The sequence below is a fragment of the Anomaloglossus baeobatrachus genome, chromosome 1 (genome assembly GCF_048569485.1).
Source record: "Anomaloglossus baeobatrachus isolate aAnoBae1 chromosome 1, aAnoBae1.hap1, whole genome shotgun sequence".
In the NCBI taxonomy this organism is placed as follows: Eukaryota; Metazoa; Chordata; class Amphibia; order Anura; family Aromobatidae; genus Anomaloglossus; species Anomaloglossus baeobatrachus.
In genome coordinates this window covers 130078414-130106119 of record NC_134353.1, presented here as the reverse complement: position 1 = coordinate 130106119, position 27706 = coordinate 130078414, and the positions used below count along the sequence as shown (strand labels likewise).

General features: G+C 43.0%; 1 protein-coding gene across 1 annotated transcript in view; it reads left to right on the top strand.

Moving 5' to 3' along the window:
• CHIC2 (cysteine rich hydrophobic domain 2) overlaps positions 1–25942 on the top strand; it is a 49266-nt gene extending 23324 nt beyond the window's left edge. The window contains exons 4-6 of the mRNA XM_075334188.1: positions 21954–22010; positions 22177–22236; positions 24332–25942. Coding sequence (XP_075190303.1) covers positions 21954–22010; positions 22177–22236; positions 24332–24382 — 168 coding nt within the window. The 3' untranslated portion in view covers positions 24383–25942. The remainder of the gene's footprint in view (positions 1–21953; positions 22011–22176; positions 22237–24331) is intronic.
• Positions 25943–27706: the final 1764 nt, after the last annotated feature.

Genomic DNA, 27706 nt, shown 5'->3' with positions numbered 1-27706 from the left:
CTGTCAGAATCCTCGGACTCCGGGTGAGGAAGTGTTTCATTCTTTAGATGTCCGTCGGATAGTGTTGCACTACCTAGAGGTTACTGCTTCTTGGCGCCTTGATTCTAACCTGTTCATCCAGCCCTTTGGCCGCAATAAGGGCAAGAAGGTGGCTAAGAGTACCGTCGCCAACTGGATTGTGCGGGCAATTAGAGATGCCTACCTCGCTCAGCATCTCTCTCCACCTACTGGATTCACGGCGCACTCCACCAGGGCTACCTCTGCCTCCTGGGCCGAACGGGCAGGGGCCTCCCCTGAGCAGATCTGCAAGGCGGCTACGTGGTCTTCGCTCCATACTTTCACGAAGCATTATCGGTTGGATCTGGATTCCAACAGGGATTTGGCCTTTGGCAGGAGGGTCCTGCAGGCTGTGGTCCCCCCCTAGGTATCAATTCTTTGGTATTCCTCCTATGCTGTCGTGGAAGGGACTAGAGAAATAAGAATTATTCTTACCGATAATTCGGTTTCTAGGACCTTCCACGACAGCAGGTAATTCCCTCCCCTATGTATTCATTTATTCCTGAATGTGTAGTACTTCTCATATGCTATGGATTCTTTGTAAGACACTGGCTGTGGGAGGTGGGAGGGTCCTTTTAAACCTCTTGAACTTCCTGTCCCAATTAGGGCGTGGAGAGACAACCTCCTATGCTGTCGTGGAAGGTCCTAGAAACCGAATTATCGGTAAGAATAATTCTTATTTTAAAACTATTTACCTGTAGATTAACACTATGGCCCTGATTCATCAAGACTGGTGATAAACTATACTTGTCTCTGTTTTTTGGGGGCATATAGGAGTCAGATGCTCCTAGGAGTCACAATATTGGGGGCTATATCTGCAAATAAATAGTGTTTATGAACACGACAGGTTCCCTTTTAATGGTAATGTAATAACTACAACCGTAATGAATTGTATGAGCTGGGTGGACTCCCATAACAAAGCCTTTTAGGAATCCATAAATGTCTTTTGATACATGTGTATAAACTCGATTAGAAATTGATCATTTTGATCAATTTCTCTTGAAACTCAGGATTGGAGCATGGGACTTTCATACACCTTCTTACCGTTTCCCATGATCCCCAGAGTGCTGAAAAAGATCCAAGAGGACCAGGCCAGGGTAATCCTAGTAGTTCTAGTTCTATTTTGACCCAGAAGAAACTGGTTTCCCCTGCGGAAAGATTTTGCTTTAGAAGATCCTATCTTGCTTCCCTTGAGAGAGATTACCTCCTTCACTAGGGTCCTCTTCTACATCAAGATATAAAATGACTGTCAGTATGGATCTTTGTCTTGCTAAATTCTCCTAAAAAGGGGCTGAAAGCCCGTACTTACGAAGCGCTCACTGATATCCTAATCAGGCACGAATACTAAGATTCTTTCTAGAATGATATTATTTATTTTAATGGCACATGAATAATCAATGGTACATAGGCATTAGCACTACTTTATAGTCATAAAATCTTATACAATAACAGTAATATGCATCAACATTACCGTATGTTGTAGCACTCCTTTCTCATCGGAGGGACTCTATTAGTGAGAAGGAAGACAACCCGGCCTCTGCATCACAGGCGCAGTGCGCCCACTTGCGCGTCCTGGAAATGTCCCTGTTTCACTGAGCGAGCCCTGTATTTTTATACCAAACTTTGTACATTGTGGTCGTCGTGTGCACTGAGTATTGCAATTGGTGACCAGCATGTGATTGCTGAGTCATGGTCATGTAACCTGACCGCACGCTGCTGTGGGCACCAGTAGCTTCCTGCACATGTTGCTGGCTGACCACTGGTTTCCTGCATATGTTGCAATGAGCCGTGAATTTTACATTGCTAGTTTCCTACACATGTTGCCAACCAACCACTGGTTTCCTGCATATGTTGAACTGTAAGCGTTCCTTTCTCATAATAGTGGTTTGTTCAAGACCTACTAACACGTACTCTTCATCATCGTGAAATAGGGTCAACCAGAGGACACCTCTCTGATACTGAGTTTGGATGGATCAATAAAGGCCCCTTTACACACTGAGACTTTCTAACGATCCCACCAGCGATCCCAACCTGGCCGGGATTGCTGCAAAGTCTCTGGTGAGCTGTCAAACAGGCAAACCTGGCCAACGACGCAACAGCGATCCGGACCTGCAGAACGACCTAGGTAGTCTTTGGGGACGTTGTAAAGCAGCTTTTTGAAAGGGAAGTCGCTAACGAAGTCGCTGTAAAGTCCTTTTACACACTGAGACTTTGCTGCACAGCGGGAAACAAAGGACCAAAGAATGGTCCTGAACGATTTGTAGCGATCAGCAACTTTACAGAAGGGGCCAAGTCGCTGATGTGTTTCACACACTGCAATGTCGCTGGGGAGGTCGCTATTGCGTCACAAAACCGGTGATGTTACAGCGATGTCGTTTGCGATGTTGCAGTGTGTAAAGCCACCTTAAGACCTGTGATCACTATCTTTTGATTAGGATTCCTATCTAATCACACTCATTCTTCAGTCATATCACATTGGTATCACAATCCTGAAAGGCAGAACTTAAAATCACAGGGTCTCTCTGATCACAGGATCTCTACCATTCAGTTGAGTAGGAATTCGGTAACCTCAGCAATATATAACAAGATATGAAAGCAGTTTTGTTTGGAATTCAGTCAATCGTTCATAGTCCCCTCATGGTCAGATATCACAAAGATTCTGTATTTTCTACAGGCAGGCTTTAATAAGCACTTAAGACCAAGTACCTTGAAAGTTCAAACTTCAGCCTTAAGCATCATCTTTGATTTCCATTCAGCTAGTTCTCATTGGGTTTTGGATTGTCGGGTTCCCCAAAGTGATCCAAAGACTGCGATCCACGGTGATGAAATCTGTCCCCTTGGCACTTGAATTTACGCTCTGCAAAACGCCCTATAAACCCAGGGAGCAGATAAGTATTAAGTCTTTCCCTAAAAATGGCATTCTGGGTGGCCATTACTTCGGCAAAAAAAATAGGATAAATTCAGACTGTTGGTCAGAGACCCGTACCTTTTAGATTTTGGAAGATCTTATAATATAATGAGACTCTGAATGTAGATACTGCTTTTGGGAGAAAAGCAATGTAAATCGTCAGTGTCCTGCGCTCCTTCTTTCAACATCCTAGATATCTGAAGGAACATTTATTAACTCCTTGGACGTTAGACAGTGAGTGCTGTCCTACTAAGAGGCTACTTGGAACTGGAGGCTGAACTCAAATCTATTCGTTAATTTTCAGGGCAGGAGCAGGGGGGGAGCTTCAAAATCAACTCTAGATGGATCAAATCCACAATCTGTAAGGCATATTCTTCAGAAGGGAAGCCTCCGCGCACCAGATATGTAGAGCAGCGATCTCGCTGTGTGTGACACTGAGCAGCGATCTGGCCCCTGCTGTGAGATCGCTGCTCGTTACACACAGCCCTGGTTCGTTTTTTATTGTTGCTCTCCCGCTGATAAGCACACATCGCTGTGTGTGACAGCAAGAGAGCAACAATCCTGAATGTGCAGGGAGCAGGAGCCGGCGTCTGACAGCCTGCGGTAAGCTGTAACCAAGGTAAACATCGGGTAACCAAGGTGGTTACCCGATATTTACCTTCATTACCAGCGTCTGCAGCTCTCACGCTGCCAGTGCCGGCTCCTGCTCCCTGCACACGTAGCCAGAGGACACATCGGGTAAATAAGCAAAGGTTTGCTTATTAACCCGATGTGTGCTGTGGCTACGAGTGCAGGGAGCCAGCGCTAAGCGGTGTGCGCTGGTAACTAAGGTAAACATCGGGTAACCATACCCGATGCTTACCTTAGTTACCGGTGTCCGCAGCTTCCAGACGCCGGCTCTGTGCAAGCGCAGCGTCGCTGCTGGCTGGGGACTGGTCGCTGGTGAGATCTGCCTGTTAGACAGCTCACCAGCAACCATGTAGCGACGCAGCAGCGATCCTGACCAGGTCAGATCGCTGGTGGGAACGCTGCTGCGTCGCTAAAGTGTGATGGTACCCTAACATTCGGTCCCTTTATTCCTTGTGCTTATGTGAATTAACATCTGTAAAAGAAAATTCAATAAATGTAAGTTGCATCCACCCTGATGTGGTACTTGAAAATGCCACTGATGGGTGGGGGTGGGACTGGCTTTTAACCTTTCCTGTTTTCCTGTCCCCATAGAGGATGAGAAGGATGACGTTCCGATGTGCTGTCATGATGGACTCCAGGAAATACAATTAACAGATGGACACTAATTCCTCTTGTTTTTATAATTTAAAAACAAAAAAAGTGATTAGGTGTAAAACACAATAAAGGGCTGGTTGGGCAGAATATTTAGTAATAAATATACAAATGCTAATGGGCTATAGGGTGTGGGGCTCCCTTTTAAAATCTGCTTTTCACAGTACCAGCCAAAGCTGAGATTTCAAAAGCCTCATGCACATGATTGCTTTTTTTGTTTTCCTGACTGAATTGGAAAACCGCTGCGTTTTTGGAAACTGGAGCATGTCCATTCCTTGAGCGTTTTTTTGCAGCATTTTTTCACCATAGAAAGCAATGAGTGCAAAAACGCAACCGCTGCGATTTTGGTGAATTAAACTAATTTTAGCAAGCGTACTGTAGACAAGAGACACACATAATCTACACCAAAAACACAGAAAAAAGCTGCAGCAATGCAGCAAAACCTGCTTTTTGTAAGAAACTTTTCTCTGCCAAGAGAGTGGGTTTTGGCTGCAGCAAAAAAAGCAACGTGTAAGCATAACCAATGAGTAATTGTTTTCATTTTTTTTTTTTTCCCATGAATCAATAGCACACATGAAAATAAGAAACTTGGTAACCTATCTTATTAAAAATCAGCATCTTCCTCCTCTGAGGCTGTTCATTGATTTTCAAAATTCTCAATTCAAGAGTAAAGGGGCTTTACACGTTACAATATCGTTAATGTTTTATCGTCGGGGTCACGTTGTTAGTGACGCACATCTGGCGTCATTAACTGTTTCGCAGCGTGTAACACCAGCGACCTTAAACGTCCTCCAAAGTGGTGAAAATCGTTCACCATGGAGAGGTCATCCTAAAACCAAAAATTGTTAAAGGTTGTTTATAGATGTTGTTCCTCGTTCCTACGGCAGCACACATCGCTGTGTGTGACACCGCAGGAGCGAGGAACCTCTCCTTACCTGCCTCCCGCCCACAATGAGGAATGAAGAATGTGGGCGGGATGTTTGACCCGCTCATCTCCGCCCCTCCGCTTTGATTGGCAGGCCGCTTAGTGACGTCGCGGTGACGCCGAACGCACCTCCCCCTTGAGGGAGGGATTGTTCGGCAGTCACAGCGACGATGCCGACCAGGTAAGTGCGTGTGATGCTGCCGTGGCGATAATGTTCGCTGCGGCAGCGATCACACGATATCACATGCACGACTGGGGCGGGTGCTTTTGCGTACAATATCGCTAGCAATTGCTAGAAATAGCGTAGCGTGTAAAGCCCGCTTTAGGCTATGTGCACACATGGTTGTTTTTTTTTCTTTTTTTCATGGGTTTTTCCTTGCTTATTTTAATTAAAAAAAAAAAAAGGAAAAAGCATCCCAGCAAAGTCTGAGAATCATGTTTTGCTGTGCACACGCTGCTTCTTTTTTCTTGCAGATTTTGTTGCTGAAAAAGCAGCATGTGATTTATTTCTGCTTTTTTGTTTTTTTTTTTTTGTTTTTTTATTTTTGTTTCTATAATCCCCTGCTATGCTTTATCACTACAGGAGATTGTATCGTGGTACTTCACCTCACACACTGTGCATACAGTGTGGTGTGTGAGGCTCTCTGTAGCTCAGTAACCTGGGGTCATCATGGTGACGTGCCAGGGTTACTGCGGCAACAATCAGGTCCCCGTGATCGCATTACAAGAACTTGATCGCAAGGGGGAGCTAAGCGATTGCCTTCTGTATGCTGCGAGCGCACTGATAGCAGTAAGGGGGTTAACCTGCCAGGAGCGGCGCGGGCACTGCTCCGGGCAGTGAGAGCTCGATCCCGGCTGTAACATCAGCCGGAAACAAAATATGTACTCATAAGATGGCCATATTGGAGTCCGAAAACATCTATTAACCATGACAAGAAAAGCACCAAAACAAAAAAAACGCAAGTGGAAAAAAACATGCAAACACAATAAAAAATGCGTGGGGTTTTTTCAGCTGTTTTTTTCCTGACAAAACATACTTTGTGTGCAGAAAAGAAGCACACAAAAAAGCAACGTGGGCACATAGCCTAAAATCTGTGTTCAGTGAAGACAAATTCTCCCTTTACTGAGACAGGAGATGAGAGCCCATGGACTCTGTTGGCCTGCGGACAATTGGTCAGTCCAGTCCTCCATGATGACTACATGTGTTCGTTGGAGGAAGAGCCCATGAGATCGGAGATGGCAGTGATGATAAGATTCTATGCAGGAGGGAGAAGCTCTGCTCCTATGTCTTTTACCTAGGAAATGGCAGCTGCTACTGATAAGACTTTCTCACCAATAGGAGAATCTCTTCACTGAATCCACATTTTGAAAATTAAAGATCAATTTTTGAAGAGAAAGAATCAGATTTCTCTAACATATAGCCACAAAGATGCTTAGTTTGATGCTTACAACTTATTTATGAAGTAAACATTAAAACAATTACTCTTTTAAAGACCATTTCGAAATATAATTTAAGTTTTATGGGTGGTGGAAAGGCACAGGGGCCTGAGTAGGAGGACCATAGACTTGTTCCTGACGGCCCAATGAGAACGAGACGCTGGCGCGTGTGCAGTAGCGCGTTTATGCTAATAGACTGCTGAATCACATGCCTCTTTGAGGCTACGCTATTGGACGGTGGTTATCATGGTTACGTGGACGCCACTCGCTGGGACACATCTCGTGAAGGATTTTTCTGCACATGGTATTTGTGATGTTGTCTATATTTGGATGTGTTGGATGTCTAGGAGAATATATTTTCCCATGCTATGGTTTTGTTGAAGAATGTTTGTGCGATCTTATAATATTGGATTATTTATATTTCACTTTGGGAGACACTATTGTGATTGGCTGTATATGCAGGGGTTGGTGATTCCCCGGATTGGTGTTTTGTCATAGACTATATAAACTGGGTGTGGGAGAGTTTTGCACATGTTTGACAAAGCGCAAATGTAGGGTGAAATGTTGCTTTTCTGTCTTGATGGGATGAAGAAATATGGAGAATACCCCTGGGATGCTGTCTAATCTTCTACTGTGATATGGTAACTAAGAGGATCCCTTGGACTTTGACTTGTGTCCCTTTTCCCTGTGATGGACTTCACCTGAGGGGCTGCAAACAATTTGCTTTGGCTTAAAAATCCAACCAGTCTGACCCATTTCCGCTGATGGATGTCCCTTTCCAAATCTGAATATAAATCTACTGTGGATGGCTAGGTCAAGAAATGCTCAGCAGTCTGTATTCACAGCCTATTACAAGACCATTATAAACTATTTGTACCCATAAGTAAATGCGTACATGGCGGTGTTAGTAACCCACGATCATACTGTCATGTTACTTGTACATTTGTTTAGATGAAGGTGCAGGACTGTACAAAACATAGTTGCCATTGCCTCCTTGCACATTGCGCAAGATAAAAAAAAAAGTGAGCTCTAGTATTAGTAGGTGTACATGCATCTTGTAAGCTCATGTTCACACTGGCCATAGGACAAAGAAAACCCAAGATAAATTATGGATATATATATATATATATATATATATATATATATATATACCCTGCTGTAACTAAATTAAAAGCATAATGCATATAAATAAACATAGGGTAATTAGTAAACACTGTTTTGATTTACAAAAAAAACAAAAAAAAAAACGTAAAGCCATCCCACCACGACAAGGTGTACAGTCGGGACAATACCTACACTCTCAAATATTAAGACCTTACCAAGGGTCAAAACAGGCCTCAATCTGAATAAGGGCAGGGAGTGGACCAGCCATGAGCTCAGAACCAGCAGTGACCAGTGAGACTCCGCTACATCATCTACTACTATTCGTAGAAGTCCTTGGCCACAAGTGCTCTTCGTGGAAGAATTGCAGCAAAAAAAAAAATCACTATGCATAAAACATTGGAACTGGAGCGCAGAAAAATGGCAGCAGGTGCTCTGGACTAATGAGTCAAAATGCAAATATTTGCTGTAACAAAAGGCAGTTTGTTCACTGAGGTCAAAGAGTGGGTTACAATGAGTGTCTGCAGGTAACAGTGAAGCATGTTGGAGGATTCTTGCAAATTTGAGGGTGCATTTCAGCAAATGGAGTTGGAATGCTATCCTCGACGCTGAGAAATATCACACAATATAATATAGGAGGCATTTTCCTCCTTATTTATTTCAAAACAGGACAAAAAACCCAAACATACAGCTAACGTCATTAAGAATTATGTTTAGTGTACAGAAGAGCAAGGAGTCTTGGAAGTGATGATATGGCACAGAGCCCTGATCTCAACATGTGGTTAATACAGTTGAAAAAAGACAAATGCCCATTAAATTCAATTGAGAAATGATAACACTAAGGGGTTGTATACAACCACTATGTCAACATGACATCAACACTGTAGACAATACCAACAGACTTCAGGAGCAGACGGAGACTCCCTGCTGGATCTGGGAGGGTGTGTAAAGCAGTTTGCTTTTTTTTTTAATTCTCCAAAATACAAAAACCCCTTTCGATATATAGAAAAAATTGGAGCTACAAACGCACTCTCCCCTTCCTTCTCATTCCATAGAACACTGGTTTATGTATGGGCTGTGTATAATCTAAGTATTTCAATTCCCAGAGGAACATTGCATGGTTATTACTAAAAATAAAATTCCCTATGCAATAAAATTCTAAAGAAAGGTTAACTTTTTTTCATAAGCTATGGCTGGGCATACACATTAGATGCAAACTGAAGAATCGTTTGTCCAAGAGCCATCTTCAGACTGGATATGGATTATCTCAGGCGAGAACACAAGGATTGGCGATTTCTGTTGGGAGGGTCTGGAGGCCCCATGATCGTTAGACTGCCGTTATCCGCTGGTTCAGCTGCTGCCCTGTAGTCCAAAATGTATCGGGACCTTTAGATTTAAGGGGGGGATGTTTAATATAGTGGAACCTCGGTTTATGAGTAACCCGGTTTGTGAGCATTTCGCTATACGAGCAAAGCTTGCTGTAAATTTGTAACTCCGTTTACGAGCAAGCTTTGCTGTACGAGCAAATACTCACCGCACACACTTCCATACTTTCACCGCGCTCTGACCTGCTCTGGCAGTCTGCACAAACACGCACATTATGCTGCCCCCTACCTTTCGTTCCATCGCCGGCCTCATGGTTCTTGTAGTTCACCGGTACAGGATGTGTATTTAGTAACCATCACGATGATGGAGGAACTTCCGCTGTCAGCCGTTTTTCAAAGGCAGTGCGCTGGCCAATCAGAGGCAAGCCGCTCATGCCTTTGACGTCAGCGCTCTGGCAGAAGAAGGCATTGGTTGCGATGGTTACCCGATACACATCCTGTACCGGCAAACTACAAGAACCATAAGGCTGGCGAGGGAATGAAAGGTAAGGTGAGCATAATGTGTTTGTGCGTGTGTGGAATGGCACAATAGGGGACCAGAATGGGACATTGCACAAGTTGTGGAACGAATTGTCTGAGATTGCATTATTTCCTATAGGAAATTTTGCTTTGGTAGACGTGTAACTTGGTTTACAAGCACACTCCCAGAACGGATTGCTCTCGTAAACAAAGGTTCCACTGTATTAAGTATTGATAATTCATGTTATGACTTGATCCCAATAGAGGTGTAAAACCTGAAAATCTAGATCTCTGCCTCCTGTTTGTATGTTTTAGTAAATACGTTGTTGCCGTGCAGTGGTTTATTGTTGTGTCTTCATACCCTCATATGGAGAGTTTGTCTCTTTATTTTGGGATGAACATTTTGGCCTTTGACCCTCTATTATGGCCATTTTACAACTTGCACTTTCCTCTTTTTATGTCCTTTTGAGTCTGGACTTATTTTAACATTTATTTTATTCTTTGGATAATCTTCTTGCCGAGGCTTCTCTGACTAATCTATTCTTTCATGCCGGACTTTCCTCCATTGTCTTTGTGTCTATAATTGTGCCATTGTTGTAGGCTAAAAATATTACTCTCCAATCAAGTGCCCTTTTATGTTTTTGTGTGCTGTCACCTGCCTTTCGCTGGGAACCAGTGACTGTCAAGTGCGGAGATTAATTAGGCTGCACGTGCAGGAGCTTTTCACTTTCACCTGTCACAGCTGAGAAAAATGAAATGCGTAATGTGCTCTGCGGTCTGCCCTCCATCTCCCGGCCCGGAAATATGAAGTCATGCTTCCAGTAAAGAATATTGGTCCTCACTTTTGCACCACTACAGCCGACTCCTACATATCGCAGCGTGCTAATGTGTCTGAGAAACGTGTGACTCATTGTATTAGAATGGAAATAATGGCACATGCAGGATTTTGACAATGACCGTAGACTTTTATAATGGTACCATTAGGATCCCTTCTTTGCCATCCATCAAGAAATGAACATTTAAATGTTCCCAAGGCATTTTGTGCTCACATGGGATCCTTAAAACTATGTCCAACAGGCGTATAAGGTGGACCCCTTATATGCTATAAGCAAGTAGTGCTAAAGTGGCGTTTTAGATTTTGAATGTATTAATCCCGTGCCATTGATTTAGCAGCGGGAGGGCCGGCAGATGCCTGCTCAGTGTAGAACCTATTGCCATTTTGCACCATTGCTAGAGTAGCCTTTCAGAGTCAATGAGCTTCTGTCAATATAAGCTTGTCAACCCTACAACTTCATAGACTTGAGAGGCGGTTTAAGGGGTCAGCCCTTTTCAGGTTCGCTGTGATGCAAATGAACTGTAATGCTTAAACAACTATTGGAATTTTTATGTCTGCGCCTTGTTCTTTTTTCCCTTTTTTTTTTTTTTTTTTTTTTTTTTTTTTTTTTTTTTTTCCTCCACCCCTCTTACCCCCACCCAACTTTTTTTTTTTTTTTTTTTTTTCTTTCTCTCCTCGTCTTACCCCTTCACAAAGTCATTGACGAGACATTCAGTGCTTTCTAAATTGGAAGTTGCATTGTGCTAAAGACCCAGTACAGATTTACGGAGGGCTGAAAGCAGTTAGATCATGTTCTTTTCATGGTGCGATTAGAATCAAATCGATTTCCCTACAGCCTTCAGCATTCAGATGGCAATGTGAACAAAGCTTGGGGCTAGACAAGGGACAAAACGACTGAACTGAATGTTAATTACACTCCACAGCCTTATTTTCTTTTGATTTGAAGCTGACTGGCAACTAAATTAACACAAAGTGTGACCATAGCTGCAGCCCCATTTTCATTTAAAAGGGGAACAGCCTCTAAAAAGACGATCTTTACAAAAAAACAAGCAGGGTCTGCTGATCTTTGTCAGCTCGGGGCACGGTTTCACTTTCCAGAAATGCTCACATAATGAATGTAATAAATTTAAAAAGTGACACTCATGTCCAAAGTAAACTCTTAGGTTCCCACTCGAACTATCTCTCAAGAGCCCAGGAGTCCCGTTGGCTATTCAGATCAATCGAGCTCTAATTGGTAATTGTGCGGATTGTGTTTTTATTGCAAACGAGCAGTAATTATGTAGTGGGCTTAATTGCATACTAATGTAGGCAGAGAAATATGAAAATGTACTTGCTGATTTGGAAATCTGAGGAAGCCTTTCCAGAGTTGGTGACAATGATGCGACTTTATGAGGTTTGTTTGTTGCTGCCATCAGTGTGGTGCAGTGCGGGGTCGTCCTTTCTCACTGCAGCTGCACCCACGGCGGAGCTGTCACTTTGCACCTGCGGCTTTGGTTGCTTTCAACACCTGGCATCATGATTTATCCTCCGTGGTCTTAGTTTCTTGCGATGCTCCCACATCTAAACAAACCATTATGGAAGACACGCCATGCAAGAAAAGAAAAAGAAAACTGAGCAGGTTTATTAAATCCTTCTTTATCTGAAAATTACACTGCATGGAATCATTGGAAAAGACAGAAGACTGAACAAATACTAAAGCGTTGCCTCTGTATGTAACATCCGTAAAAACTTTGGTATTTCTGAAGATGCCAAAATAACTGTTGGCCTAAACAATGACTATTTCAGCCAAGCACCATCATTTTGGAAATTACCTGCAAGATGTCTAGCCCACTTCAGACTAATCTAGTGAAAATAGTTTGAAGATTTAATTTTTTTTTTGCTTTTGCAACCTCCACTCACCAACTTTTTGCAAACCCACACTAATGGCCCAAATCATTTATTTGATTTTTTTTAATTGCATTTAAGCTCTGTTCACACTATAAAAAAAAAAAAAATTAGCGCACTTGCGGTCAATAAACGCACCAACAACGCACCAAAAAACACATGCGTATTTACCACGTTTTTATGCGTTTTTTCCGCAGGATGGTCCCTGCGTTTTTTTACCATTATCTATGGCAAAAAGCGCAGGTACCTGTAGAAAAGTGACATGCTCATTCTTTTTCTCAAGAAATTCTGCAGAAAGAATGTTCTTGAGAAAAAAAACGCAGTGTGCGCACAGCTATTTTTTTTTCATAGGTTTTGCTAGGGAATGTCTGCAGAAAGGTTATAACCATTTTCTCTGCAGCAAAACGGAAAAAAAGTGGGTAAACGCAGTGTGTGAACAAGGCCTACATTTTGTATTTTTTGTCTTATAGTTGCTGACATTTCTTGCACCAAATTCTTCAAAATGGCGAACGTGGTTGTGCAAAATCACAAGTGCTTTATTTTAATCAATAAAAGTTTTTATTTTTTTGTTTAGCTTTTCAGCACCAAATTGAAAACTACTCCAGAAATCTTATTCTGAAAAGGGACTGCAGTGAGTTGCCCAAAAGAATAAATTATAAAAAAAAAATAAAAATTGACACTTGTTAAAAATCACATTTTCATGAATATGTAAAATATCTGAATTACCAGACAACTTAAAGGGAACCTGTCATCAGAAATTTGGCTTTCAACCTAAATGTTTCCCCCTCTGCAGCTCCTGGGTATGCATTCTAGCAAGGTTTCTATACTTTTTGTGCCCCCTTTTAAACCAAAATAAATACTTTATAAAGTTGTACCTTTTTGGTATGAAAATCTTGTAAATTCTCCATGGGGGCGGGCTCTCTGCTGACCGTTGCTGTCCCTTACACTGTCCCCCCACGCTCCAAATCATCCCTCAGGACGCCGCCCACTGCACCCGAGGTCACGTGCACGCCAGGACACCTGGTGATGTGGTCGCAGGCACGAGAGTATGGGCGGCGCTGTGATTGCATCACAAGTGCCCGCCCATACTCTCGTGGCCCCGCTCTCCCCTCTGTACGTCGTTCAGATCCTTTCCGCTTCTCCTGTGCTGTGCTGCTCCGTTCCTCCCATCTATTTCCTGCTGCAGGGTACGATGGGAAGGAGGTGACGTCTGGTCATTTGGCTGGCGCAGAACGCTGGAGTAAGAGGGGAACGTGCGGTCACGAGGTTATGGGCGGGCACTTGCTGATGACACTCACAGCACCGCCCATAACCTCGTGCCTGCGCAAAACGTCACCAGCAGTCACACGTGCACGCAGTGCACCGTCCCGCTACAGTCGCACAGCGCATGCGCGGGACCTCGGACGCCCAGGGGTGGCGTCCTGAGGTTTGAAATTCAGCGTTGGGGGCGGTGTAAATCGGCAGGAGGACAGTAACTGACACCAGGCAGCCCGCCCCATGGATAATTTACGAAATTTACATACGAAAAGGTACAACTTTATTAAGTGTTTATTTTGGTATAAAAGGGGCCAGAAAAACTAGAGGAACCTTGCTAGAATGCAGCCCACGAGCTACAGAAGGGGAAACTTTTAGGTTTATAGCTAAATTTCTGATGACAGGTTCCCTTTTAAAAAGTAGAGCAAAACATACACAAGGTGCAAATACTAAAGCCGCTAAAAAGGAGAAAATTACTTTTGAAAACTGTAGAAACCATAGTGGTGATTTGGGGGTCGATTGTCTTCTAATCTGCCTGATCATTATTCTATATTGACTGTCAGATCTTTGGTGTGAAAGAATCAGCAGACAATCGTCTGTATAAAGCTGTCCATAAACATAAGATAGCTGGTGGACAAATGCTCAGTTGGCCATCAGCTATTTCTACCACCCCATATACATTAGTGCTTGGATTAACACTTATTTATCTTAGGCTACTTTCACACATCCGGATTTTTGCTCTGCGGCACAATACGACGTTCTGCAGAAAAACCGCAACCGGCTTTTGTAACGCCGGTTGCGGTTTTTTTTTGCATAGACTTACATTAGTGCCGTATTGTGCCGCAGGGGCTTGCGTTCGGTCCGGTTTTGGCCGCATGCGGCAGATTTAGCCGATGCCGCGGCCGGATCGAACGTTCCCTGCAACGTTTTTTGCTCCGGCAAAAAACACTGCATCGCGCCGCATCCGGCCGCTGCGGCGCATTTTTCAATGCATACCTATGGAGGCCGGATGCGGCACGATGCGGGAAAAAACCGCATCCGGTCGCCGCATGCGGTTTTTTCCACTGCGCATGCTCAGTTGCATGCCGCAACCGGAAAAAAACGGACGGGCCGCATGTAAAAACTTATGCAAAGGATGGGGTGTTTTCGCCGCATCCGTTGCATAGTTTTCACAGCCGGATTGAGCCGCAGTGCTCAAACCGGATGTGTGAAAGTAGCCTTATACGTCATCAACATATTCCACAGTGGTGAAATTCTAACTGCCCCATTCTTGCCTCTCCCAACATCTGTTGAGGAAAAGGGAGGAGTCCTTCATACACATTAGTGTTACTTCTCACATAGCGAGATCGCTGCTGAGTCACGGTTTTTGTGACGCAGCAGTGACCTCATTAGCGATCTCGCTGTGTGTGACACTGAGCAGCGATCTTCCCCCTGCTGTTAGATCGCTGATCGTTACACACAGTGCTGGTTCATTTTTTTGGACGTTGCTCTCCCGCTGTGAAGCGCATATCGCTGTGTTTCACAGCGAGAGTGCAATGATCTGAATGTGCAGGGAGCCGGCGTCTGGCAGCCTGCGGTAAGCTGTAACCAAGGTAAATATCGGGTAACCATGGGAAGCCCTTTGCTTGGTTACCCGATATTTAAGTTGGTTACTACCGGGCGCCGCTCTCAGGCTGTCAGTGCTGGCTCCCTGAACAAGTAGCCGGAGTACACATGGGGTAAATAGGCAAAGCGGTTTGCTTATTAACCCGATGTGTACCCTGGCTAGGAGTGCAGGGAGCCAGCGCTAAGCAGTGTGCACTGGTAACCAAGGTAAATATTGGGTAACCAAGCGCTTGGTTACCCGATATTTACCTTAGTTACCAAGCGCAGCATCGCTTCCACGCGTCGCTGCTGGCTGGGGGCTGGTTGCTGGTAAGATCTGCCTGATTAACAGCTCACCAGCGACCATGTAGCGACGCACCAGTGATCCTGACCAGGTCGGATCGCTGGTGGTATCGCTGGAGCGTCGCTAAAGTGTGACGGTACCCTTAGTGTTATGTATACCTTCATCTAATCTATATGGAGGATCTATGTAAAGGAGTTGTCCACTACTTGGACAACCCCTTCTCAATCACGGTTTGCTCCTGTTAAAATAACACGTCACAGCTGCTGCTGGCAGCCCCTTCCTCTTTTTTTGTTTGACGCGTCCAATGTCGAGGAGCGTAAGGCCGGTAATGATTGGGAACAGGTCTTGCGTTACATTAGAACTTCATGTGAGTCCTGGGAGAGTGAGTGCCGACATTGCTGGAATGGTGCCAGGACTGGAGGGGAGTATGACTGCTGTTATATCTGGGGCAATTATGGTGATTGAAAAGAAGTTGTCTGAGTACTGGAAAACCCCTTTAAAAATGTTACTTTTGCTGGTCATACACATTAGGTAAAGGTGTCTGAAATTGTAAATTTGCTTATTTTGACCATTTCAGGCAGCCATTATTTTCTAATTACATGTGAATGACAACAATGTTCTTAAAGGGAACCTCTCAGGTCCAATTTGCACCCAGAACCACGAGAAGTTCTGGGTGCATATTGCTATTCCCTGCCTAACTGTCCCTGTATGCACTCGCATAGATAAAGAGATCTTTAGAAAGAGTATTTCTATAGATCTTTTATCGTATGCTAATGAGCGAGGGCAGTAGTCCCCTGGGTGTTTGTCGCCCCTCATTAGCATGTTAGTACGCCCCTGTGGCTTATCCTGCATTCTCACCAGTTTTTCCCCTCTGTATGGCGCCTAGCTGTAACTTTAAATCTGTTTGCAGGAGAAGACTTAAGGCCCAATCACACACAACGAGATCGCTAACGAGATCGTTGCTGCGTCACAGTTTCCGTGACGCAGCAGCGATCTTGTTATGTGAGGCACCTACCAACGATCAGGCCCCTGCTGCGAGATCTCTACTCATTGCTGCATGGTTGGGACCATTTTCTTCAAAGGTGATGTCCTGCTGGGCAGGACGCATCGCTGTGTTTGACACCTACCAACGACCTCCTAACACAGTCCAAACGCCCGTCGAGATCATTATACAGGTCGCTGATCATTCCTGCATCGTTGGTAAGGTCTGACAGTGTGACATCTCACCAGTGACCTGCCAGCGACTTACCAGCGATCCTTATCAGGTCGCATCGTTTTTGGGATCGCTGGTAAGTCGTTAAATATGACGGGCTTAATTGTCATTTCTTATAGTCAGCACAGCACAGAAGAGATCTGCTCTTTTTGCTTTTTTGCTCAGTCAATCTGCAGCAATTTTTTTGCTAATTATATGGTAATGATCAGTTGATAACTTGTGCCTTTAAGGTCCAGTCACACTAAGCAACTTACCAGCGATCCCAACAACGATAGGGATCGCTGGTAAGTTGCTAGGAGGTTGCTGGTGAGATGTCACACTGCGACGCTCCAGTGATCCCACCAGCAACCTGACCTGGCAGGGATCGCTGGAGCGTCGCTACACGAGTTGCTGGTGAGCTCACCAGCAACCAGTGACCAGCCCCCAGCGCCGCGTGGAAGATGCTGCGCTTGGTAACTAAGGTAAATATCGGGTAACCAACCCGATATTTACCTTGGTTACCAGCGCACGGAGCTACACGTGCAGAGAGCAGGGAGCAGCGCACACTGAGCGCTGGCTCCCTGCTCTCCTAGCTACAGCACACATCGGGTTAATTAACCCGATGTGTCCTGCAGCTACATGTGCACAGAGCAGGAGCCGGCACTGACAGTGAGAGCGGCGGAGGCTGGTAACAAAGGTAAATATCGGGTAACCAAGGACAGGGCTTCTTGGTTACCCGATGTTTACTGTGGTTACCAGCCTCCGCAGAAGCCGGCTCCTGCTGCCTGCACATTTAGTTGTTGCTGTCTCGCTGTCACACACAGCGATCTGTGCTTCACAGCGGGACAGCAACAACTAAAAAATGGCCCAGGACATTCAGCAACAACCAACGACCTCACAGCAGGGGCCAGGTTGTTGCTGGATGTCACACACAGCGACATCACTAGCAACATCGCTACGATGTTGCTAGCGATGTTGCTTAGTGTGACGGGGCCTTTAGAGACTGAGCTGTATCTTTTTTAATCGCAGTATAAAATGATAAACGCCAAATAGTTTGGAAATGGTCTTCTAACCCTTACCTGATTGATGGGCACCAACAATTGCTTTTCTGGTGGTGTTCATCTGAGGCTGTATTCACCTAGTTTTATGACCCTTTTATGAACCTGGGTTTTGTTTTTTTTTTTTTGTTTTTTTTTTATTTATTTATTTTTTTTATTATGATAAATGTCCAGATACATCAAACCCTAAGTTTCACTTAGGATGTATTTGGTTTTCTCATGACTTAAAGGGAATCAACCAGCAGGATTTTGCTATATAAAGTTAAGTTAGGGCATACTGGCACTAGGAGGCTGAATCCAATCGTAATTTAGTTGAGAGATTGCATGCCTGATTGCTGCAAAATGTGTCAATTTCCAGAAATGCACTGATTGATTGGCGTGTGCATCAGGGTGGGTCGGGTCCTGCGTTCCTATTCCGACCCTTTGCCTGGCCTTTCTCCCCTCGTTGCCGCCATTTCCTTTATGTCCAGCGCGCAGTAGCCTTGAGAAGTATTTAATCTACTGTTCACTAAGATGACGATGGAGTTGGTGCGTGCACATAATCCTGTCTCTAGCACCATCTTAGGCTGCTTTCACCCATCCGGTTTTTGTAGTGCGGCTCAATCCGGCTCAAAAACCTATGCAACGGATGTGGCGAAAAAAATGGATCAGTTGCATAAGTGTTTCCATGCGGCCCGTCCGTTTTTTGACGGATGCGGCTTGATACTGAGCATGCGCAGTGCAAAAAACCGCATCCGGCCGCCAGATGCGGGTTTTGCAGCAGGACGCCGCATCCGGCGTCCATAGGCTTGCATTGTAAATCGTGCTGGATCTGGCGCGATGCGGTTTTTTCACCGCACAAAAAAAGTGCCAGGCAACGTTCCATCCGGCCGCCGCATGGGCTAAATATGTCGCATCCGGCAAAAAACGGACGCAACACAAGGCCATGCGGCACAATACGGCGCTAATGCATGTCTATGCGGAAAAAACGCAACTGGCAGCAAAAAAAGGTTGCGTTTTTTCTGCAAAGCGCCGTATTGTGCCGCTCTGCAAAAAAAACGGATGTGTGAAAGCAGCCTTAATGAAGACTTCTCCTCCTGCTTCATACGTGTCCGATGCTGTTGCTGAGGGCGGCTTGAGTCCAAGGGTCCCGTCTGCTTCGGGTGTGGTGATCTGCTGCTGCTAGAGGCAGATTTCTCTTGTACTGTGACTCCGCTCTCTCCCGCAGCCTTGAAGAAGGAAAAGGATGTGAGGGCAGATGCTCTAACCTCTGCAACCTCATCGAACACACAAATAGTAGACCGTCTTCAATAAGAGCGCGCTGTGCGCAGATGCGGACTCTGAAGAGTTGATGAAATACTTCCCAATGTTACTGCACGTCATGAAATGGTGGTGATGGGGAAAGAGAGGCCAGGCAAACATAAAGGGGCGAAATAAGAACACAGGATCCAATCCACATAGACCCACCCCGATGCACACGTCAATCAAACAATCAGTGCATTTTTGGAACTTTAATTACACATTTTTGAGTAGCCAGTCTCTCAACTAAATGTATGATTGGATTCAGCTTCCTTGCGCCAGTATAACACTGGCTTTACTTTATGTAGCAAAATTCTGCTGGTTTGTTCCCTTTTCAATATTAGGTTTTGGACTATTTTTCTTCATATTGTTTTTGTTTGTTTTTTTTTGTTTTTTTTTTTTTAGGCAACTAAATCACATTTTTATGACCAGGTCAAGATTTTATTGCTATGTCCTCATAGTTTACTGAGTAAATTCTGTCCGTGTACACTTATGCCAGTCTGTGACCAGCCACATTGAGTGCCGTCAGACTGAACGTCTGTTTCTAAACGTTTTTGGTTATCAACCTATTCATGTTGTAGGAATGACAGTAGATCACAAAAGTGAGTACTCCCCTCACAATATTGTAACTATTTTATCTTTTCATGGGACAACACTGAAGATATGACACTTCAATACAATGTACAGTAGTCGGTGTACAGCTTGTATAACAGTGTAAATTTGCTGCCCTCTAAATAACTCAACACAGCCATTAATGTCTAAACCACTTGAATAAAAAGGAAGTACACCCTTAACTGAAAATGGCCAAATTGTGCCTAAAGTGTCAATATTTTGCGAGGCCACCATTGTTTTTCAAGCATTTCCTTAAAGGGGTAGTCCCATCTCCAAGACCTTATCCCAATATGTAGCAGGTGTACTAAAAATATTAGCAAATACCTCCAGTTAGAAATGTAGTATATGTCTCTCTATAAGCTGTGTTTCTTACCTCATGTGCAGGGCATTACAGTAGCTAAGGTAGCCATGGTTATGACCACAACCAAGTAACTATCACTGGTCATAACTATGGATACCTAAGCTGCAATGTCCTGCACATGAGGTAAGTGACATACACTGAAGAGAAAAAGGGGAAAAACGTTTTGAATTTTTTACTTTCAGGCTTCATATCTCATCATACACTTCAGGTTAGAGTGTGATACTACCTTAATTGTATAGACGATCATCTTTGTTACTATGTCTGGGTGTCCGCCTCCAGTAAAGGCCACTTTACACACAGCGACATCGCTAGTGATGACGCTGCCGATTGCACCCGTCCCCGTCGTTTGTGCATTACGGGCAAATCGCTGCCCGTGGCGCACAATATCGTTAGTCCCCATCACACATACCTGCCTAGCGACCTCGCTGTGGCCAGCGAACCGCCTCCTTTCTAAGGGGGTGGTTCATTCGGCATCACAGCTGTGTCACTAAGCGGCCGCCCAATAGAAGCGGAGGTGAACGGGCCGAACATCCCGCCCACCTCCTTCCTTCCTTTATTGCTGGCGGCCGCAGGTAAGGTGATGTTCCTCGTTCCTGCGGTGTCACACGTAGTGATGTGTGCTGCAGCAGGAACAACGAACAACCTGCGTCCTGCAACCGCAACGATAATCTGGAAAGGAACGACTGGTCAACGATCAGGTAAGTAATTTTGATCATTAATGGTCGTTCATGTGTTTCACATGCAATGACATTGCTAACAAGGCCGGATGTGCGTCACGAATTCCGTGACCCCAACGACATCTCATTAGCGATGTCGTTGCGTGTAAAGCAGCCTTAAGCGTATACCCCCGAAAATAGGGCACGACAAAGCCCACTTTAACTCGGTCTGTGCCTCTATAGACAGTGGCCCCGTTGGTGCATACATCCGAATTCCGTTTTAGCGGTGAGTTCGGATGGAAGCTCTGACGGGACCACTGAAGTGGGAGAGGAATGCAGTGTGAAAGCGGCCTAATGTTTATGATAGGATTCCAAGCAGATCAATGTAAGACTCAGCCCCCTCTGTAGAGCCAAAGACATCATGGGAAATATTGCATTGGGTCCATGCGATGCATTAAGAAACTAAATAATAATGGCATACAGCTAGAGATGAGCGAACCTCTGGCTCGGGCTCAGAAAATGATGTGTCTCTCCCCCTGGTGAGTATCGCGCTGTGCTGGTGTCTGAGTGATGTGCAGCTTTGTGCGCGCTGTGGGAAGTGTGAGATCGGCTCAGATTTGACTTAAATTCTGCTTTCTAAGATGTAATGTTCACGGAGAATATATATATAAAAAAAAAAAAAACACCCACCTGTTGAGATGTTTTGCTTTCAGCCCACAGCAAAACATTTCTGTATGTGGGTGATCGCAGAATGTAAAGGTTTGAATGTCAAGTTTGAGCTGATCGTGCACAATGCTGCGCATTACACAAGCACATCGCGATACTCACCAGGGAGACACTCGCGTCGTTTTCCGAGCCCGAGATTGTCACCTCTACATACAACCCATGAGTGACAACACTGCTATAATGAGGAGCCATCTAAGGACTTAAATCAAGCACAAGCCTCTGTTATTCTTTAGTAATCTATGCTTCCCTATGTAGTTAAAAATAAAAAAAAAATATATATAAGAATATTCCATTGACCTAAGGAAGCCATGGAACTATTTACACACCAAGTGTTAAGTGACTGCAGGGGTGTTATCCTGGCCATAATGTCACCCTAAATGTCAATATGTGAACAATTAGAGGCAAGTTTATGGCCTATTAAGATGCAGTAAGTTGTTTTGTGTGAATGCTGGCTCCCCTGTAACTATATCTATTATGGTGCGAGTTACTATTTAACAGCATCCCTTTGATAACATTACAGACCACCCCAATCCCAGCCACTGTCCCATAGCATGAATGGTCTTATGCAATAAACAGCTGCAAAGTGTATGTATTTTTTTTTTCTTTATCTCCCTTAAGCTACTGAAGGGTAAAATTGTCCCTCATTTGTCTTCCAGACACGAAGATCGATTGAGAAGTTATTGGAATGGGAAAACAATAGGTTATACCACAAGGTGAGTACCGCAGGGAGCAGCTTCGCAGTGTGCAAGTCTGAATTGCACAGTATGGAAACAGATGCTTTTGTTAGGCAAAAAATATGAAAGGTGGATAAATGGTGTAATGTGTGTGCCGCAGTCCAGCGGAGCTCATTTTTCTTCTTTTACTATCCCTCTCTTCCAGCTGTGCTTGCATTGGAGACTGAGCAAAAGGAAATGTGAAACCAATAACATGATGGAATATGTAAGTTAAAGGGCTGTTTTGTGAGTCTCTCTATTAAATGATCATTTATTTTCCCTCTGATCTTATTCTTTTCGTTGATTATTAATCAGTAAAGGTGTCAAGAGCTTAATCAGCCGAGCGGAAGGATTTTCTACGGTTCACAATTGCCCAGAGTCGTGCATAGGGCTGATTTATAAAGTTATGAAGGGCACTGAGACAAGTCTTCACTGCGCTGTTGAGAAAAATAATAAATTAATTGCTAAAATAAAGCCGCTCAGGCGTGCATTGATGGGGTGTGAAATTTTCGATTCTGTAAGAAAGATAAGCACATCTTTGGGTGCACAGCAAGTCTGAGGCTTGATTAGCATTATACTAAATAGCCATATTCAAGTTCACTCTCTGAGGACAATTCATCAGAGGCATAAAGACTTTCTCCTCCTTTTTAGGGGTTATTTTTCTGAAGCCAAGTCTTTTGCTGTCTTTTGTCTTTATGAGCTGGCCTTGTATCTGGTTTATTTCGGGAGAAACTATTGTTTGGATAATTGGTGTCATTGTTGGTCGTTATTATAAGGGCAAATTGAAATTTAAAAGCAATTGTAACCAATCTTTAATGATATTTTATTAATCTTACATTTGTATAAAACAGTGCATAGTATATAAAACAGTACATAGTATTGTATAAAACAGTACATAGTATTGTATAAAACAGTACATAGTATTGTATAAAACAGTACATAGTATTGTATCAAACGGTATATAGTAATGTATTAAACGGTATATAGTAATGCATCAAACGGTATATAGTAATGCATCAAACGGTATATAGTAATGCATCAAACGGTATATAGTAATGCATCAAACGGTATATAGTAATGCATCAAACGGTATATAGTAATGCATCAAACGGTATATAGTAATGCATCAAACGGTATATAGTAATGCATCAAACGGTATATAGTAATGCATCAAACGGTATATAGTAATGCATCAAACGGTATATAGGAATGCATCAATCGGTATATAGTAATGCATCAAACGGTATATAGTATTGCATAAAACTGTGTATAGAATTGCATAAAACAGTATGTAATGTATAAAACAATATATAGGATTGCATAAAACAGTATATAAAACAGAATATAGTAATGCATAAAACAGTATATAATGTATAAAACAGTACATAGTATTGTATATAAAACAGTACATAGTATTGTATATAAAACAGTGCATAGTATTGCATAAAACAGTACGTAATGTATAAAACAGTACTGAGTGAATATATTAGAATATATCTTTGATTATATATTTTAAATACTCTTCTCTAAAAATAATATAAATTTGATTTATAGTTAAAATCCACATACACTGATATATATAATTATATAAAATGAAGTTTCTACTGGTGTATGTATCAACCTTCCTTCTGATTGTGTATATTATGTTATCACTAATTTTTTATTTGTGTTGCGTTAGTTTTTGAGGCTCAAAAAACACATAGCTGATGGGAAAAGTTTCTCACTTTCAGCTACTGATCTTTTTTCTCATTTCTATTGAACTTAATTTTTCTCTGTTGCTGTGGATTAACCCTTACATTCCATGTTGTAATTAATTACCCTCCTAAAGTGAATCAATATTCATAAGGGGGAATCTACAATAGACCCCTTGACACTAGGTCATTAATTAGTTCTAAAAGGCCATGATTAGCGGTAAGGCATACTTTCATTGTAAAGGTGTTATCAATGGAATTGTCCTTTTTTGTTTTGCGTGATGAACTGTATGACTTAGATCATTGGTTAATAATTAGCTGGTGCTCAGTTTAACAGATTTAGTGACCTCTCCGCCATATGTTTGTATGCCTCTTTTCATAGCTGGCGGTGTTGTTGTTTATTACTCTAAGACACCTGCTGTGGATCATCAACTAATGGACTCCGGACTCAAAAGAGTTTACTTTTTGTTTGCTCGTTTTGACCCCTTTCTTTGCCCTTTTTTTTTCCATGAAATGCAATGTTCTATAGTTTTTAAGTGGCCAATAAATGTCACAATTCTGTACTGCTGATATGATGGATGAAGCAGAACGCTGATAACTTTTCCCTTTTTTTTTTTTTTCTTTCCACAGGTCATCTTGATAGAATTTTTACCAAAGACGCCAATTTTTCGACCAGATTAGCAGTCTTTTTTTTTTTTTTTTTTCCTCCCACTTTTTTTTTCCTTTTCCTTTTTTTAGTGCTCTTTCTCTTTCCACAAGGACTTGTTCGACTTAACTTGTATTTCCGATGGTGCCTTGCTTGGTTTTTCCCCAATGGTGACATAGCTAAGATTCTACTGAATCTTGTGGTTTGTTCCTTCTTTCAAGGAATGAAAGTTTGTCCTCCCCACCCCACCTCTTCATCAAAAACACTACTTCACCCTGTTTTTATTTTAAGTGCTTTAGACCCAAAAAGAAAAAAAACCTCAGTGACTATCTTCTCACATAATATATAGACGTCATTCCCTGTAGATATTTTGTTTTTTTATTTAATTTTTTTTGTATTTTGTTTTGTTGTTTTTTTAAACGTAGATTTCAGAGTGCTAATATGGGTGACTTTTTTTTTTCTGTTTTTTTTTCCCCTCTTCTTCCCCCAACACCCCTTTCACCTTCACACTTCCCAGGTCACACTTTTGGGAACCAAGATTTCACTGCACCATTAGGAATCTGTCTGTTTTATGATCTTGTCAGCTGGCACTGATGAGGACGCCCTGGGAAAACGTTGTAGCTGATCCGTTCTTGACTGATCTACGATGTGGAAAATGTGCATGAGCCATATTGCTGGAGCAGGACCACGCAGTTCTGATATTGTTATACTCTTGTCTAAGAGGAGTTGTCCAGGGCTATTAAATAATCTACATAGCAGCAGATGTGATAAAATAACAAAAGGTAAACACGCCAATCCAGCGGTCCTGCCAGCCTTTTACTGTCCTGCAGGGATGATATTCTATCCACATGTAACCACTGTAGACAGTCACTGGCTTCCACAGTAGTGGAGTACCATGGTTGGCCAGTGATTGACAGCAGCAGTCATTTGCAGGAAATTAAAATGTCATCACTGCAAGACAGCTAACAAAGATATGTATGGGGGGGGGGTTTCTTAGGTAGTACATACTGTTTTGTTAATTTATCATGTCTCCAATAATCTAGACTTTTTTTTTTTATTAAAATCTCGGACAAACCCTTACATTTTGGATTAGGAAACTGTTCCATTTATTGTTTTGATTGCTTGTACAAAGAATCCATGAATGGAGTCTGTTGGCAGATATTCACTGCTGAAACCATGCGCAGGAACTCTGTGCACCTTTGACTTGGTCCAGCGGTTAAGTGTGCCTTCCTAAATACTGCAATGTCTGACAACAAATAGCATAACACATGCGGCAACACCCGGCTGCCGTGGGTTTCAGTCTGCTCTGCAGGACTTGCTGGATGAAACTGGAGGTGCTCTGCTTGTCAAAACCCAGTGATGGGTGAAGTGGTGATCCAAAAACACAGAAGAACAGCGGTACACCTCAATTGTGAAACTTTTTTTCTTTTAATAATCCTGGTATGTGAAAAAGCAGCAACCACAGTTGGCGGAAACTGGGAGAGGGTACAAATAGGACAAACACTAACCTCTGATTGTCACACCCGGTCAGCGTAGGGGTAAATTATACAAACATTATTTGTCCGAAGGGCAACCAGAGGTACCCTAACTAAAGACCTAATCAAATAAACTTTATTAAATTATATAAATGGACAAAAATTAAAATTGGCAGGTGGGAAGCCAATTCCGTATAAGATAAGTGTGGCCGCGGACCGACACTACTCTGGATAAATTCCTAACGTAATATGGCTGGCTGTCACCTACACTGCCTGTTAAAAACTAATAGCCTCCCCGACATGTTTCGCCATGACTGGCTTCATCAGGGGGCTGAGGCTATAGAACAGCTTCTATAGCCTCAGCCCCTGATGAAGGCAGTGTAGGTGATAGCCAGCCATATTACGTTAGGAATTTATCCAGAGTAGTGTCGGTCCGCGGCCACACTTATCTTATACGGAATTGGCTTCCCACCTGCCAATTTTAACTTTTTGTCCATTTATATAATTAAATAAAGTTTATTTGATTAGGTCTTTAGTTAGGGTACCTCTTGTTGCCCTTCGGGCAAATAGTGAGGGTACAAATAGGAGCACGGAACTGGACAATGGCAGTTTTGCGCCAATCTGCACGGAGTCCGGCTCCATGCTCCTGTTTGTACCCGCTCCCCATTTCCACAATTACCGTCGTGGTTGCTGTTTTTCCACATACCTGGATTATTAAAAGAAGAAGACTTTCACGATTTGAAGTGTGCCACTGTTCTTCTGTGTTCTTGAACCTTCCTAAATTCTGGTTTTCTAAGTATCGCAATCTTCCGCTCCCTTAATGGACAGCTCTGGACTGTACCCATCAGCGGGCGGTTAAAAATAAATAGGTTGGAAGGTGCACCATATTACTCGGCCATGCCAAGGATGCGCTGTACTTGGTTTGAGCAGTAATTTTCTGCTGACAGACTCCTTTTATTACCTCTTTATCATCCTTTATCATCACTAGTTAGCTGGGTCTCACACATTTTTTTTTTATTTACATGTTATCCTTTTGGTTTACTATGTTTACTATGCTTAGGAAGCACCGAGACAATCCAGGAAAATGCTCTGTCACATCACAATAACTAATACTTATGAGAAATAATATGCCTTTTTTTCCTTTTGTCTTACTTGAACGTTGTCTGAACATTTTTTATACTCTAACACTAGTTATATATCTGTGGTATATGATGTACAGCATTTTAACTTCAGATGATCTATATAAAGTAAGAAATAATTGGTTACTACCACTGCTCTATTAAAAGTGATAAATAATGACATTTGTATTACCACTATTGGAAAAAATGATTTATCTTGGATTCCTCAATGAATATCACCATGAGATCCTCATTCACAGATACATTGGTATGTGGTACATTTATTAATTATATACGTGAGGATCACTCACTTCACCCTCATGGATAAATCATGACATCTTGGAACTTCCCCCCCCCCCCCCCCCCTCAAAAGTTTCCTTAATAACAGATGTAATGCCGGCACTAACCGAGCATGGGTGGTATAATGTGGTCTTGCCTAACCTTTTTCATTTTTTTTTTTTTTTTCTTCAGTTGTTAAAGCCGTTGTCCAAGATTCTTTTTAAGAGCCCGGAATGCATTTAATAAAATAATTTTTCCTCGACTGGTAAATCCCCGACCACAGCAGTGGATCCAGTGGTCTTTGTGACCTGTCCAGCAATATTGATTTTCTGACCTTGGCAATGATTGTCTGTAACAGTGATGTATGGGTTGGCAGATGGAACCTGAAGGACAGTTGACAAAGACCAACTGTACCGGTGCTGGTGGGAATTTCACTGGTGAATAGTATGGAGAAGTTATTTTATGAAATGAATGCATTTACCTGCTT